The sequence below is a fragment of the Dioscorea cayenensis genome, chromosome 5 (assembly GCF_009730915.1).
Source record: "Dioscorea cayenensis subsp. rotundata cultivar TDr96_F1 chromosome 5, TDr96_F1_v2_PseudoChromosome.rev07_lg8_w22 25.fasta, whole genome shotgun sequence".
In the NCBI taxonomy this organism is placed as follows: domain Eukaryota; kingdom Viridiplantae; phylum Streptophyta; class Magnoliopsida; order Dioscoreales; family Dioscoreaceae; genus Dioscorea; species Dioscorea cayenensis.
The window spans coordinates 28,322,835-28,339,662 of NC_052475.1; the positions used below are offsets into that span (position 1 = coordinate 28,322,835).

Consider the following 16,828-nt stretch of genomic DNA (forward strand, 5'->3'; position numbering starts at 1 on the left):
ATTGTTAAAAGAAACATAAATTATATCATAACATTATTTGTGGACCCTCCTAGAACTTTTTTTTTTTTAAATATTAAAACCACAATAACACGCCCTTTTTAAATTGAGTGTAGTTTGTGATGTTTGTCTCTTCTTCTTTTTTTTTTCAAAAAATGAATGTTATCTATTTTTATATTATATATTTTTTTAAAAAAAAAATTGATAAATCACATTTATTAAGAAAAAAAAAGTTAACATTAGAAGACAAGCTCCACTAACAATAGAAAACAAAATAGAGCAAAGACAACATTAATTTCCTGATATGACCCCTTACATTTGTCAAATTTTCAACTAGCTACTCAACGTTTGTGTTTGTGGTCACCTTACAATTGTCATTTTCCACCCTCTACATGGGATCTCAAAAACCTTAGGTTTCGTTTTACAGTTTTACTATCATCTGATTTTATTATTTTTGTCTCTAACTTTGTAAATATAAAAGTAGCATGTGATCAATTTTTAAGATAATTAAAATAAAAAAATATCTTAATATTAAAATACGAGCATTTCATTCAAATTAAATATTCTAGTAGCACTTGTTAGAAGATCTTTAGTCTTTTTAAGTGATAGATTGAGAAAGAATTTCTAAATGGTTTATAAGTTATCTATTGATTTTGAAAGTTAATCTATACTTAATAATTGACCAAAATACTTCGATCAACTTTTGATATGTTTGACCATTTGAATTAAATTTTATAAAAAAAAATAGAATTATTAACTTTTAAGTTGAGAGGAAATGAAATACCACTTCTTTTATATTTAGTCAAATAACTTGTTAGAATTTATTAAACATGAAATCATATATGAAGGTGCTTATTATTATATATGATATATCCCACTTTTTCCATCAAACTTTTGAAGACTCGGCTATCTAAAAATATTATTTTATAATGCTGCAATTATTTTTATTTGTAATTTATTAAAAGTTTCATTATTTTTTTTTTGATAAATAGACGATCAGCACCCCATTTAAAGATAAGTCAGGGACATGCATGTATGGGGAGCATAGCTCAACACCGATCCACGTGCCCTCACCTTACGTGGACATGAGATTCGATCTCAAGTCCTTTCTGAAACAAAACATCCTACGCAAGAGACCCGCTATTAATTGATCTAAAGGCCATTGGTAGATTCAACCCTGAATTTTTTGGTTTCATCATATGACCAACCAAAAAATTCAGACAGGTTCAAGCCATTAACAATTGACCACGAAACATACTTCTTCATTTGGTTGGCTTTTGGTGCTTTCTAAAAAACATATAAAGGTAAAAATAAAATAAAATTGAATTAAAAATGAATAAACAAAACTGTCCGTTAGCTTTAATGGTTTCGTAAAGCTAAGGGTAATTTTAACACTCCACAAAGAGTGCTTGGTGCAACCTAAAGGTCAATAATAGGAACGAAATTTTTATTTTATCAAAATTATTCAAATATTATTTTATTTTTTATTTTCAAAATCACTCAAATAATCTAAATTTTATTATTAATATAATTTCATTAGTATGTAATTTAAAAGTAATATAATTAAATTTAAATTAAGTTGTTCCTTATTTTTCATCAATTTGATAATTTATTTTATAGATTTTCATATAATTTTTAAAAATTTTAAAATATGTATTTTAAAAATATAAAATTTTATTATATTATCTAATTATTTCATACAAATATTTTTATAAGATAAAATATTAATAATAAAAAGTATATAGTGAATAATTGAAATGATAAAATGAAATGGGCCATATATATATATATATATATAGTATTTGTAATACCCTGAACCTTTGGATACCTGTTGGAAAAATATATTCGAGTATTACTACGATTCATGATAGAAATTTTTTTCTACGAGTAATCTTGTTGAGAAACCCCAAGTGGACGAGCAAGGGACTTAAGTGTAAAAAGTTTTTTTAAAAAGATTTTTGGGTTAAAAGAGTAATAGAAAAAAGGATTGATATAAAAATATTTCTGGAAACCAAGGACTGAAAGGTAAGGCGGTAGGGACCTTTTTGAAATATTGTGTTATACTTCAGGGACCATTTGATAGTTTCAAGGACCTTTTGAGAATACTATTTCATAATTCAGGGACCATTTGTGAGTTTTGCAGGGACTGACTTGTAAGAAGTTAAGTTTTGAGGGACTAAATGTAAATTTTTGGCTGAAAAACTTCATTGGGAGAAAAAAATCTAGACTCTTGAGTGTTCATCTTCTTCATCTCCTTCTCATTCTTTTCCTCGCTACGATGAAACCGTGAGTTAAAAAAAAAAAAAAAAAAAAATGGGAGTGATGGAGCTTTGTGCTTGATGGAGGGAGAATAGGATGAAGTATTGTTTGGTAAGTATTGTGATGATTTATTTATTGGTATACTTGAATGTATGTGTGTGTGTATTTGGTGGATTTGATGAAGAAAAAAATGATTTATTTGGGTTGAAAAAGCATGTTTAATTATTGTAGATGATGAGTGTATGAAATTGTTTTTGAGAAAACCTGTATTCGAGTTGAAAAATCGCTTGAAATGGAGATGAGGTTCAGGAATTCATCGTAGCATTCATCTGTAGCACGAGATTAGGGTTTGGTTTGATTAATTAAGTTGATGATGATGATGATTAAGGTGTTAATGAAGATGGTTGAATTGATTTGTTGGGTTTAACCAAATTGATTTGGTTGGATCAAACCAAGTTGAAATTGATTTGGTTGAGTTGAATTGATTTGGTTAAGTTGAGGCTTGATCAAATCAAGTTGAGATAGTTTGGGTTTGGGTTCGAGTTGATTTGGGCTAAGGGTTTTGGGGATGAACCAAGTTGGTTCAATGGATTTTTGAATAAGAATTGAGTTGGTTCAAGTTTGGTTCGGTGAAATTAAGTTTGGTTCGGTCTGATTAAGATTGGTTCGAGATTGATTCGAGTGTTTAGCCTAAAGCGAGTTTGTTTAAATACAATTGAAAGCCAGGTTGGATTATGCAAGGTCGGATTTTTAACAGATTGGAGTGAGTGGGTCGATAAAGAGTCTATTATTATTTTTTTGTATTTTCTTTTGAGTTTAAATATGTTATTTATTTTTATTATATTATTACATTAGGTGTTATTCGAGTCCCGGGAGGGAGTTTCGAGTCTAGGAAGGAACCGAGGACACCGGGTGAGTTGGTAGTGGCTATTATTTTAAATAATTGATTAATTATTATTATTTTGAAAATAATTATTTAATGGCTAGTATTTTTGAAACTAATTGTTTAAGTATTTCTTTTTTTATCATGTTTAATTGGGCGTATAATGTTGAGGTATCACGTATATTTACTTGTCGTTGATGTTCCCGACAATCGTATTGATACATCGGTTTTCAGTATAATTATACGTATTTGTGAATAGTGAAAATACATGTATATGTGATTTAATTATTCAATTCATGTATTTATTTCTATGGTTATATATGCTTTTGATTTGGAATGATTTGTGAAATCATGTGAGCATTTTAAAAATGTTTTACCAACAATATTTGTGGAATTGGTTTTCATTCCCGGAATAGGAATGGTATCATGGATCCGGATTTTTCTTGGTTTTATGCGTTGTTATACTTTTTGACATTGGGCTTTGTGGAAATGATGTTTATTTTCGTGATGTGAATGCTTGTCCCGGATAAGGACCATGTGATGTGATTTATACTGATTGTATTATTGCTACATTTACATGTTGGTTTTGGATGGTGACGGCGGGCTAAGGCCCGACTACTGCGATAGTGGGTCCCCACGGGCCGACCTTTAGAGGTGGCGTGGTGGACACGAGTGTTGATTTGTCCGGATCGGTGGGAGCGTAGAGCCCACGATTGGATGATCATCAGGGATCCCGAGTCACCGCACGGGACCCGGTGGGCCAACGTCGAGGTTATGAAGACCTTGGCGGCTCCCAACCTAGTCGCGACGGCGGCTAAGTGGGGAGAGTTTTTCCAGTCGTGGAATTGAGAATGGTTTTTATATTACTTGTTATTTTTGAGTTGTGATGAGGGCGAGCCCATTGTCCGCTCTTAGGGAGGCGTCTCTCACAACAATTTGGATTTTCCTAGAAAATTGATTTGATATTGATTTGTGATGAATTTATGTTTCAAAAGTTCTTTAAAAAATGTATTTTTGCTAGAATTACGGTATTTTTGGAAAAGTTGGAAAAATTATTTGAAAAAAAGTTGGTATTTATATACTTTTATATATCTTTGTATTTGAGTATTTGAAATTATTAAGCCACTACTGAGCCAACTCGAATGTCTTTAGATAGCTAGGGAGCAAGACCCTAGATTGCACTGTTCAAGTTTAGAGCTAGTCGAGGGTTAAGTCCAAGAGCTGCAGTGGGTCCCATACTTTTCTTTATATTTGTTGGTATCAGTAATCTTAGTAGCGGTTGTACTCACAAATTTGAGTTATTATATTTGTTGTATTTACGTATTTGAATCCTGCGAGTTGGTGTAAAGTTGTAAATTGTAATTTGTAAGTCCGATTTGGTTTTTACGAGAGGTAGTCGGGGTTTCCAGTTAAAAGGAATTTTTTTAGCGATGGGTGCCACATTTACCTCGGTAGAAGGGGTGGGTGTGACATCTTTTTGGTATCGAGTCGTAGGGTTGAGATATCACTGGTTGGTAGAGATCGCGGGTTTGTGATCCGAGCCTAAGTTTAGAAGTCGTGTCTAGACTTAGAGGTTTAGTAGTGATTAGACAGAAAGTTAAGGGCCCGAGTAGAAGTATTAAGAGTCTCGATCGGTTAAAAACCTAAGTTGCGTATTGGGAATAAGGTTGGTAGTAGGTTTTGATATTTGAGGCAGAGAGCTGAGCAGTACACTGTGATCCTGATCACGGGTTGAGATATTTATTGGAATTGGTTTTATCCAAAATAAGTTAACTTAAAGTTGCCAAAGAAGGGTATTTGGCATTCTCTTTGTTGACTGGCACACAGTGATTTGCAGTTTGATTTGAAAGATACTTTGGACATACCTGTGCTTAAGAATATGGAGATTAGCCCGTGAGTAACCAGTCTTCTTTATCACCTTTCTGTTGATTCTTAAAAGGTGTGTCACGATGCGACATTGATTCGAGCTTTGATTTGTCGGACTTTGGATGAATTATAGCCAGCTCCTCTGAGTGTGGTTTTAATTGTGTTTAAATAGAGGAGAAGATCGGACTTGCAGTTTTTCATCGATGGAATTTTGAGTATCTTAAGGATTTTTTTAAGTAATGGAACCAAGGCGTTTGAGACGACTAAGGCGAGGGACCTCCTCCAGGTATAATAGAGAAAGAGTAGAGATATTTCCGGAAGAGCGTGAAGAGAGGAAGAAGAGCAGGAGAGAAGTGGAGGAGCAGGAGAAGGAGAGAAGAGGAGCGAATGAGGGAAGAAGAGATGGAAACCCATATTCGCTGCTCAAGTACCCTCTAGCTCTACTCTTGTTGCCTCGAGCATCTTCTAGTTCTATTATTGCACTGGTAACCAAGAACAAGCGATGATCGATGTTTATGTCCCAGAAGCTCGTTATGTGGTAACCATGAATACCGAGATTTTTAGCTCTATAGTTGCTTGAGTGAGGGAATATCTACATGGAGCGTTTTCACCTGCAGGCGAGTCGTATGCGAGTGAGGAAGGAGGTATGGAGTTCACGAGGGAGTTTCTGCACGGCATATGATGATGCCCATGCAGTCCTTAACTATGGTGCAGCAGTTGAGCAATGGAATCGGGAAAGGTTGAACCGCAGAAACCGTAGACAAGGATGAGGTTTAGTAGTTGTATATGACTTGCGAATAGTGGAATAACCTGTTTGCACTACCGCTTGTGTGCTTGAGATGTTTGTATTCTACCTGTGTATCTCCAGTATGGTGTATTCCTACTTGTGAATAAGAAGTTGCTTTTCTTCTGGATTGTGGAAAATACAAGATTATTTTATTGTATGAGTTTTGGAAGTGAGGAAGCCAGAGAAACACAGCAGAAGAGTGCTGTATACCGTGTATAACACCGTATAAGAGGAATCAACTTCACTTTGATCATCAGCAGATACTTGGACATCCTAAAACAGTATTGTTATTTACTGTTGAACAGATTTGGAACAAGAGAACAGGTCTTGGAACAAGTAATGAAATTCAGTGATATCAGATTGATGCATGCTAAGGAAATTTCGAGGACGAAATTTTCTTAAGGGGGAAGGATTGTAATACCCTCGAACCTTTGGATCACTGTTGGAAAAATATATTCGAGGTATTACTACGATTCTGATGAGAATTTTTTTCTACGAGTAATCTTGTTGAGAAACCCCAAGTGGACGAACAAGGACTTAAGTGTAAAAAGTTTTTTTAAAAGATTTTTGGGTTAAAGAGTAATAGAAAAAGGATTGATATAAAAATATTTACGGAAACCAAGGACTGAAAGGTAAGGCGGTAGGGACCTTTTTGAAATATTGTGTTATACTTCAGGGACCATTTGATAGTTTCCAAGGACCTTTTTGAGAATACTATTTCATAATTCAGGGACCATTTGTGAGTTTTTGCAGGGGACTGACTTGTAAGAAGTTAAGTTTTGAGGGACTAAATGTAAATTTTGGCTGAAAACTTCATTGGGAGAAAAAAATCTAGACTCTTGAGTGTTCATCTTCTTCATCTCCTTCTCATTCTTTCCCTCGCTACGATGGAAACCGTGAGTTACAAAAAGAAAAGAAAAGAAAAATGGGAGTGATGGAGCTTTGTGCTTGATGGAGGAGAATAGGATGAAGTATTGTTTGGTAAAGTATTGTGATGATTTATTTATTGGTATACTTGAATGTATGTGTGTGTGTATTTGGTGGATTTGATGAAGAAAAAAATGATTTATTTGGGTTGAAAAAGCATGTTTAATTATTGTAGATGATGAGTGTATGAAATTGTTTTGAAAAAACCTCGTATTCGAGTTGAAAAATCGCTTGAAATGGAGATGAGGGTTCTAGGATTCACTGTAGCAATTCTGTAGCACGAGATTAGGGTTTGGTTTGATTAATTAAGTTGATGATGATGATGATTAAGGTGTTAATGAAGATGGTTGAATTGATTTGTTGGGTTTAACCAAATTGATTTGGTTGGATCAAACCAAGTTGAAATTGATTTGGTTGAGTTGAATTGATTTGGTTAAGTTGGGGCTGATCAAATCAAGTTGAGATAGTTTGGGTTTGGGTTCGAGTTGATTTGGGCTAAGGGTTTTGGGGCTGAACCAAGTTGGTTCAATGGATTTTTGAATAAGAATTGAGTTGGTTCAAGCTGGTTCGAGTGAAATTAAGTTTGGTTCGGTCAGATTAAGATTGGTTCGGGATTGATTCAGAGTGTTTAGCCTAAAAGCGAGTTTGTTTAAATACAATTGAAAGCCGGTTGGATTATGCAAGGTCGGATTTTTAACCGATTGGAGTGAGTGGGTCGATAAAGAGTCTATTATTATTTTTTTGTATTTTCTTTGAGTTTAAATATGTTATTTATTTTTTTATTATATTATTACATTAGGGTGTTATTCGATCCAGGGAGGGAGTTTCGGGTCTAGGGAAGGAACCCAAGGACACCGGGTGAGTTGGTAGTGGCTATTATTTTTAAATAATTGATTAATTATTATTATTTTTGAAATAATTATTTAATGGCTAGTATTTTGAAACTAATTGTTTAAGTATTTCTTTTTATCATGTTTAATTGGCGTATAATGTTGAGGGTATCAGTATATTTACTTCTTTGATTGATGTTCCCGACAATCGTATTGATACATCGGTTTTCAGTATAATTATACGTATTTGTGAATAGTAAAAATACATGTATATGTGATTTAATTATTCAATTCATGTATTTATTTCTATGGTTATATATGCTTTTGATTTGGAATGATTTGTGAAATCATGTGAGCATTTTAAAATGTTTTTACCAACAATATTTGTGGAATTGGTTTTCATTCCTCGGAATAGGAATGGTATCATGGATCTGGATTTTTCTTGGTTTTATCGCATTGTTATACTTTTTGACATTGGCTTTTGTGGAAATGATGTTTATTTTCGTGATGTGAATGCTTGTCCCGGATAAGGACCATGTGATGTGATTTATCTGATTGTATTATTGCTACATTTACATGTTGGTTTGGATGGTGACGGCGGGCTAAGGCCCGACTCTGCGATGAGTGGGTCCCCACGGGCCGACCTTTAGAGGTGGCGTGGTGGACTCGAGTGTTGATTTGTCCGGATCGGTGGGAGCGTAGAGCCCACGATTGGATGATACATCGGGATCCCGGAGTCACGCACGGGACCGGTGGGCCCAACGTCGAGGTTATGAAGACCTTGGCGGCTCCCAACCCTAGTCGCGACGGCTAAGTGGGGGAGAGTTTTCCAGGCTGTGGAATTGAGAATGGTTTTTATATTACTTGTTATTTTGAGTTGTGATGAGGGGGCGAAGCCCATTGCCGCTCTTAGGGAGGCGAGTCTCTCACAACAATTTGGATTTTCCTAGAAAATTGATTTGATATTGATTTGTGATGAATTTATGTTTCAAAAAGTTCTTTAAAAAATGTATTTTTGCTAGAATTACGGTATTTTTGGAAAAAGTTGGAAAAATTATTTGAAAAAAAGTTGGTATTTATATACTTTTATATATCATTTGTATTTGAGTATTTGAAATTATTAAGCCACTACTGACCAACTCGAATGTGTCTGTAGCTGCAGGGAGCAAGACCCTAGATTGCTGTTCAAGTTTAGAGCTAGTCGGGGGTTAAGTCCAAGACTGCAGATGGGTCCCATACTTTTCTTTATATTTGTTGGTATCGTAATCTTGTAGCGGTTGTACCCACAAATTTGAGTTATTATATTTGTTGTATTTCTGTATTTGAATCCTGCAGTTGGTGTAAAGTTGTAAATTGTAATTTGTAAGTCTGATTTGGTTTCTGAGAGGTGTCAGGTTTCCAGTTAAAAAGAAATTTTTAACTGATGGGTGCCACATTTACCTCGGTAGAAGGGGTGGGTGTGACAGTATTACTATAATCTAATGGATAAGAGTTTAATAAATTGATGAGGTGGCATAAACATTAAATTTTGAATAGGCTAACCATTAAAGATGTTATTTTATTATTATTATTATATTATTATTATTATAATTTTTTATTTACAAAAATGATAAGCACTGTATACACAAGGGGTGTGGGCACAAGCTAGATCATCAAAGATGCGTGGTCTCATTCGATGATATGGATTTGGACAGTAAGTCCGTACCCACAGTTAGGGACTTATTACCATTTTTACATATAATGAGACTCAAACTCAAATTTATTAAATGTCTCACACTCATTTTTCACAACAGGGTTAATGTTTTTGGGCTATGAGCTCTCTAATATGCCCTAATTTTATTACTAATAAACTTTAAAAAATATTTTTTAGACTTTGTTAATGATTTTGTTTTTTCAAAGACTTGCGAGATGGTAGAATATTTCCTTTTCTGATTAAATATAGGGCTTTCTAAACAAGGTTTATATCATTTTTGAATTTCCATATAAACAGTGATTTTTTATTTTTTATTTTTTTTTTGGTATTCTAAAATAATACTCATAGTGCTGGCTCGCACTATTTGTTTGAAAAGCCAGCCGTATATATATTATATAAGTAGTATTTATATTATGTTACCGTTTCAAAAGCCAGCCAGCCAGCAGCCATAGTGCTGGCTCGCACTATTTGTTTGAAACTTTGAATTTTATCATATGTGTTTAGCTTTACCTAATAGTCTAATCCCACCAAAATCCATATTAATATTTTTTTGCAAATTGCTTGAATAATTAATGAACAATATCAGTAAAGAAATCAATAATGTCAAGCTTCGTACTCTGTATGAAAAGTATAATAGTAAAAGGTTGTTTAGTTATTTAAGAATCAAATTGCTGTGAGACCATTAACAATGGACAAGTGGCCTATTTTATATTGCATAATTGAAATTTACATATAAAAAAAAGAAAGAGAATACACGTCCCACAATAAAGCTTTAAGATCAATATCCAAATCATTTTTTTTAAATATTTTATTTTTAATTTTAAATTCCCTTGTGATGTAGTTTTGCCATATAATTTAATTTACATATTAAAAGTGAATTCAAATTAAAACAATAAAAAAAAAGGCAAATTTGATCTCTTTTTCCGGATTTTCAGTTGATTTTGTTTCCTTCTACTTTTCTCTCTCTTCTCTTTTGTTCTTTCTACTCAAAAATGCAATACAACCAAATAATTAACTTATTTTAGAATAGAAGGGACTAAATAAAACCATTTTCAAAAATAGAGCGATTACTTGGGAGCATTTCTGATTAGAGGGAACAAAAAAAGAGAAATAAAGAGATTAATTCAGGTATTATATCTTCCATAAATAAATGGACTCCTCTTTTCAAAGTACAACACGTATCCGAATCTTACACAATTCACACCGACCGCGCTTTACTTTCAGTACTTTGTACTATTATTATTATTATTATTTATTATTATTATAAAATATAAACCCCACTCTATAATTCTCTAATAAAGCATAAAGCACCGAGCACCGAGTACCAAGGCCCAAGCGAGTTCCAATCACTCTCCCTGCCTTCCTCAACGCTTGTCGATATATTAATCTGAAGATGGGGTCACCGCCGGTGAATGAAGATGCCATGACGACGGAGGCAACCCAAGCTCCGATCACCAGAGCCCGGAAACTCAACGCAGATCTCCAAGACCAAGTTGCCAAGCCATGTATTTATTTATTTTTATTTATTTTTAATTTTTAACTTTTGGAAATAATGAAAAGTATTCATTTATTTGATTTGATTTTGGACGGTGGAGATCTGGCGAGGGCGCTGGAGGCTGTAGATCCGAGCCATCCAAATGGGACGGAGGGAAAGGATCATCGGAATATGAGCGTTCTTCAGCAGCACGTTGCCTTCTTTGATCGAAACAACGATGGGATCGTTTATCCTTGGGAGACATTTCAAGGTCTTTTTTTTTTTATTAATTATTTATTTTTAACTTTTTATTTATTAATTTAGTCTTGCACCTTGAAAGTATTGAAATTATCGGTAACCACTTTCCACCAACTTAGATTTAATTTTCTTTTTATGGAAATTGTAATTGCATGTGTATCAGTATATATATATATATATATATTTTTTTAAAAAAACATGGATGAACAACAAATGCATTACAATCCAAGTTGTTTCTTCGTTTTTTCTTGATGCTGGGGATTTTTTTTAATATAAAAATTTTGTTGAATCTTTTCAGTCACAGGAAAGTGTGAGAGTTTTATTTTTTTATTTTTTTTATTGAAAAAAAGTGGATAAACCACGTTCGTTGAAATAAAAGAGATACTGAAAAGCAAAAAGGCGGGTTCAGACGGAAATCCACAAGGAGTGGGAAATAGAACCAAGCCTCGACAAAAGAAAAAAAGAGAAAACAGAAGGATCAAAGATCCTTAAGGAAGCAAGGGAACAATGACTCTACTCCTCGCCCGGGGATGAGGGACTCGGCAAAGGAACTTCAGGAACCGAATCTCTGGCAACGAGGAAATCCAGACTTCTCTTGATTTTAGCCAAAGGGTCGTCAAGCTTCGCCTTCTTGGTTTCTGGAGCTGCATTATTCCATGATATAATCATACGGTCAATCTTAACAATAATAGAATCAGGCGAGAGACAATTGGAATTGAAAATGCGTGTATTTCTTTCAAGCCAAATATTCCAATTGATAGCTCTAACAAGCATATCCCAAAAGGGGATAGAAGGTCTGGGAATCCTGTGTCTCCAGTCACCCCAAAGATCCTTAAGAGATCTTGGGGGGTCACAGCCTCCCATAAGCTGTCCAAAGTAATACCAGATGTGCGCCGCGAAGGAGCAATGCAAAAGGAGATGATCAACATTTTCAATCCCCGCGTGACACATAACACAAGTGGTGGTATGAAGAAGGTTGCAGCGACGCAAAGCCAAGTTCTCAAGTGTTAAAATCTTGTTGTCCCAAGCTAACCAGTTGAAAAGGTTAATTTTCTTAGGGAAAGGACCTTTCAAAATGGTAGGTGTCCTATGACAGCGCAATCCCCCATCATTTAAAAAATTGTAGAAGGTTCTTACAGAAAAAATGCCATTGGCGGAGAGGGTCCAGTTCTTAACATCCTTAATGGAGGGAGGACAAGTTAAGATGGCATTGTAGAAGTTTTCCCAGTCTGGAAAATCAATTAGAGGGATCACAGGTGTCCTCAACGCATAAGCTTGAATCGAATCCTCATTATGTTGGGCTAAAAGAAAATAATGAGGCTAGATATCAGCCGGGGCCCGTCCCTCAACCCAATTATCTAACCAGAAGAGGGTGTTGGATCCATTGCGCAGATGTGATGATATGTTTTTCCTGAAAGCAGGGAGGGAGCGCAGGATGCCATTCCAAAAGAAGGATCGTCTTCTACGTTGCTTGTGGAAGAGGTTCCACATTGGAACATTCCTAAAATAATTTTCCCGTATAATATTCTCACCACACCAGTTAGAACCATTAACGATTTTCCACCACCATTTTCCCAACAGGGCACTATTGAAAGTGCGTAGGTTGAGGATACCCCATCCACCTTGTTCTTTGGAACGACACAGCCTGTCCCAATTAACTAGCCTGATTTTACTATGCTGAGAGTCCGGGCCAGACCAAAGAAAGTCTCTACGGATCTTATCAATGTTTTTGGCTACCCACGCCGGCAGCTTAAAGATCGACATCCAGTAGGTGGGGATGGCCGTCAAGACCGAATTCAACAAAGTGAGTCTTCCACCAAGCGAAAGCAACTTGGATTTCCAGGAAGCAAGTCTAGAGCGAATTTTGCTCAACAGGAGATCCCAGTCTTGCTTCCTTGGCCTTCCACCCGAAATAGGTATGCCAAGGTAAGTAATCGGAAGCGAACCAGAATTACAATGAATCGTTCTAGTCAGCATAGTGTGAGGCGTGAGATTTTTTCGAGAGGCATATAAGCAGGTCTTATCCGAGTTAACCTTGAGTCCCGAGATACCCTCAAATAAGTAGAGGATAAGCTTGATGATACGCAGATCTTCCCCTCCTCCATTCGTGAGAATGAGAAGATCATCCGCGTATTGGAGGTGACACATCTTGATCCCAGTATCTCCCAGAACAACCCCATGAAGAACCCCCGAGTTCAAAGCATTATTGATCATCGTGCTAAGAACATCAACCACAAGGACGAAGAGGAGAGGGGAAAGAGGGTCCCCTTGTCTTAATCCTCTCCGGTATCTGACATAGCCGCATTGGCTACCATTGATGAGGAATTTTGCTTTGGAGGATGAGAGAAGAGCATTAATCCACCCAGTCCATTTTTCACTGAAACCCCTCGCCCTCAGTAGTTCAATAAGAAAACTCCAGTCCACGGATATATATTATTGTGTGGGTATATTAGAAAATTTCACTTTTATATTGTTATATTATATGTAAAAACAATCCAAATCATAGTTATCAGAATCGATTTATTAACCATATTTGCAATAGATTTAATAATTTATTGAACTGGGCGGTTTTCAATGAACAGGTCAGGTCTTCAATTACCCTATTCTTATTAAATTAAAAAAAATATAAATGAAATTTGAATACCCACAAACTACAAGGGTATAACTGCATAAATATATGCTTCACAAGGGCCATAATTAAATAATCGCATAGTCTACAAGAATATAATAAGATGTAATTTTTTTATGTGCAAGAATTATGATAAATAATAATATTTTTTTAAAAGAAATCCATTAAATTATTATGGCATGATTTCAACACCCTTTTCAGGTTTCCGAGCTATTGGCTGTGATTTACTCACATCCATAGGTGGTGCTATCCTTATTAACCTGGTTCTTAGCTATAGCACTCAACCAGTGAGTTTTCTTTTTCCTTTTTTCTTTACATTTCTCTTTCCATTGTTTGTTTTTTTTTATTATTTCATTTTAAACTGTATATATATAAAAGGTTTGATTGTTTCTTATAATCTTCTTGTTACTTTGCTTGTCACTCTTTAGCCTTAATTTGTTTGTCTTCTGATTTCTTTTTAATAAGATTAGCTACTTAGCAGCTCCTTTTCTTCCACAAAAAAAAAAAAACTCATCAGTTGAGAGTTGGATCCTTAACTTATTCATATTTATCAGAATATATATATTTTAAATATTATGAAAAATAATTTACACTATATGATATGAATTTTATAGAAAGAACAGCTGAATAATCTTATATATATATCAGTTAATTTATTTTAATATGCTATGAATCGCATATATACATATGATATATAGAGGCCGTGTAATCTACATATGTTCTCAAACAGTGTTAGATTCCAAACTCTCTCTCAATCCTAGCTAACGTAACCCTACTTATCCCCTCCTGCACGGCGCGCGAGCTTTCTTAAATCATAACATTATATGTCACTCCCAAGTTCTCTCTTCTTACCATATGCAGGACCCCGGGCTCTTTCTAAATCCTAATCTCACTTGTGTCACTTTCAAGTTCTCTCTTAATTTTTAACATATATAATATGCTCATAGAGGTGAATATGTAATTATGTTGCATGTGAGAAGAATCTTATGTGTGCTTTCCAAATGGTATTTCACTTGCTTTTGTAGAGCTGGATTCCTAATCCTCTTCTGCCAATTTACATCAAGAACATTCACAAGTGCAAGCATGGAAGTGACTCTGAGACTTATGACACAGAAGGAAGGTTTGTCTTTGTCTAATTATTCTTTAATAATAATAATAATAATTATTATTATTATACCTTGGTTATGATTGAATATAGGCTAATTAGTATTTAGGAATTTGCATTTTGTGCAGGTTTGAGCCCTCAAAGTTTGATGCCATTTTCAGCAAATATGGGCTCACCCATCCTAATGCTCTCTCATCAGAAGAACTATCAACAATGCTTAAAGCTAATCGCAATTTAACTGACTTTAATGGATGGTTAGTATCTCAAGTTAATCCATCATTTTCTACTTTTTAAAATTCATAATTACATACTAATTATTTACATTTCCATGCACTGATCATACTTGTAACTTGTACAATAACCAGCCTTCTTTCTTGACGTCATGTAAATGCCATTCATATGCGTATATGTTATACTTATATATAATGAATTTTGATTTTATTTTATTGAAAATATAGAGATATATGAAGGGTAAATAGATGAAAACATGTATTTTATGTTTTTGAGGAAACTACTAATGTCAAACTAATTTATCTTTTTTTTTTTTTAATCTTTAGGATTCTAAGTTACTCAGAGTGGCAGCTTCTTTACAAACTTGGGAAAGACGAGAAAGGTTTATTACATAGAGAAACAATAAGAGGAGTATATGATGGAAGCCTCTTTGAGCAGCTGGAGAAGAAGAGAGCTTCCCATTCCAAGAGGTCCTAAAGATGATCACCATCAAATGCTTCCCAACTTTAATCTATATATATATATATATATATATAGATATATCATCTTTCTCAAAGGAGTTAAAATCTATAATTAGTTGTCCATAAACTTGTGAGGAAATTCTGAAGTTGATGAATGGTGGGTTTGGAATAAGTTTATGTAGCTGCCATTGTATTTTCTTTTCCTTTTTCTTGGATTTGTTTGTTGTTTCATGGATAAGAATCCTACTGATATATGCATGAGTGTTACTGAAGTGTTTTGTGATTCTGTAAATTTGCTTTCTTACTTGAAGGTTTAATCTAATCTGACATGCTATTGAGATTCTAAATAATGCTAAAAATTCTCATATTGGCTGAAATCATCACATGCACTTCTGTTGGAAGTTTTAAACAAATATGGGGAGATGTGTGACTGGAGAGATTTGTGGATTACAAGGACAGATATTAAATCATCAATACATAATGCATTGAATAGGGCAATATATTTCCTATTTTACTTAAAAGCAGGAAGGTATATATAATGTTTTAAAATTTTGAGTTACATGTCCTAAACTTGTTTCTAATGGTTCATAAAAAACATAAAAATTGATCTTTGGATATGTCTGACATCATGAAATATCTCAAGATATTGGGGTTGCGTGGAAGTTTCTACCTAAACAGCACAATAATTTATCTCTCAGAGTAGACATGGCCACGGTTCGAGAACCGCGGTTACTGATTCTCGAACCGCGGTTCAGTTCAGGAAAGCTTTGAACTGCAACCGAACCTCCCTAAAGCAAGGTTCTTGGCGGTTCGGTTCCGGTTCATGCGGTTTTAGTTCAACGGTTCCGGTTTGACTGTTCATACTGATTTCGGTTTTTTTAAACTAAATAATTCAATAATTCAAATTAATTAATACAAAAAAATACAAGAATTAATTTAATACTAATATAAGATAGTAGGTTAAGTTAGTAGGTATACTAGTATACCCAAAGTTTCAATGTTTTATTTATTTTTGTTGTTATTATTTTTTTAATGTTCATGTATGTTATTTGTTTTTTTCTTTAGGAATTGTTTTTTTATTTTTTTATTTTTTTCCTTTTTTTCTTTTTGATTTCTAGTATACTTATATAAGTTGCATAGTTTACAAATTGAAAAATCTTGGGAGTTTTATCTATATATTGGAATATCTATATATATATATATATATATATCTTTAAATGATCAACAAAAATCGAGCAAATTGATATATATACACATATATATTCATGTTTATTTTATTTTTATTTATTTATATTTTTTTTAATGATTCAAATGTTTTTACATGAGAGCATTTTTACTCAAGATATTTTTCATTTATATAAAAATAAATATAATTTAATATGAACTACGTTAATTTTTGTAAGTTTCAAAACGGAAGATATATAAAAG

General features: G+C 34.0%; 1 protein-coding gene across 1 annotated transcript; it reads left to right on the forward strand.

The window, feature by feature from the left end:
* The first annotated feature begins 10,552 nt into the window (after positions 1-10,552).
* Positions 10,553-15,672, forward strand: LOC120259833 (peroxygenase-like). The gene is made up of 6 exons (XM_039267279.1): positions 10,553-10,747; positions 10,838-10,987; positions 13,805-13,890; positions 14,629-14,723; positions 14,837-14,962; positions 15,266-15,672. Exons 1-6 carry the CDS (start codon positions 10,636-10,638, stop codon positions 15,414-15,416), a joined length of 720 nt encoding a protein of 239 aa, XP_039123213.1. The 5' UTR covers positions 10,553-10,635; the 3' UTR covers positions 15,417-15,672.
* Positions 15,673-16,828: the final 1,156 nt, after the last annotated feature.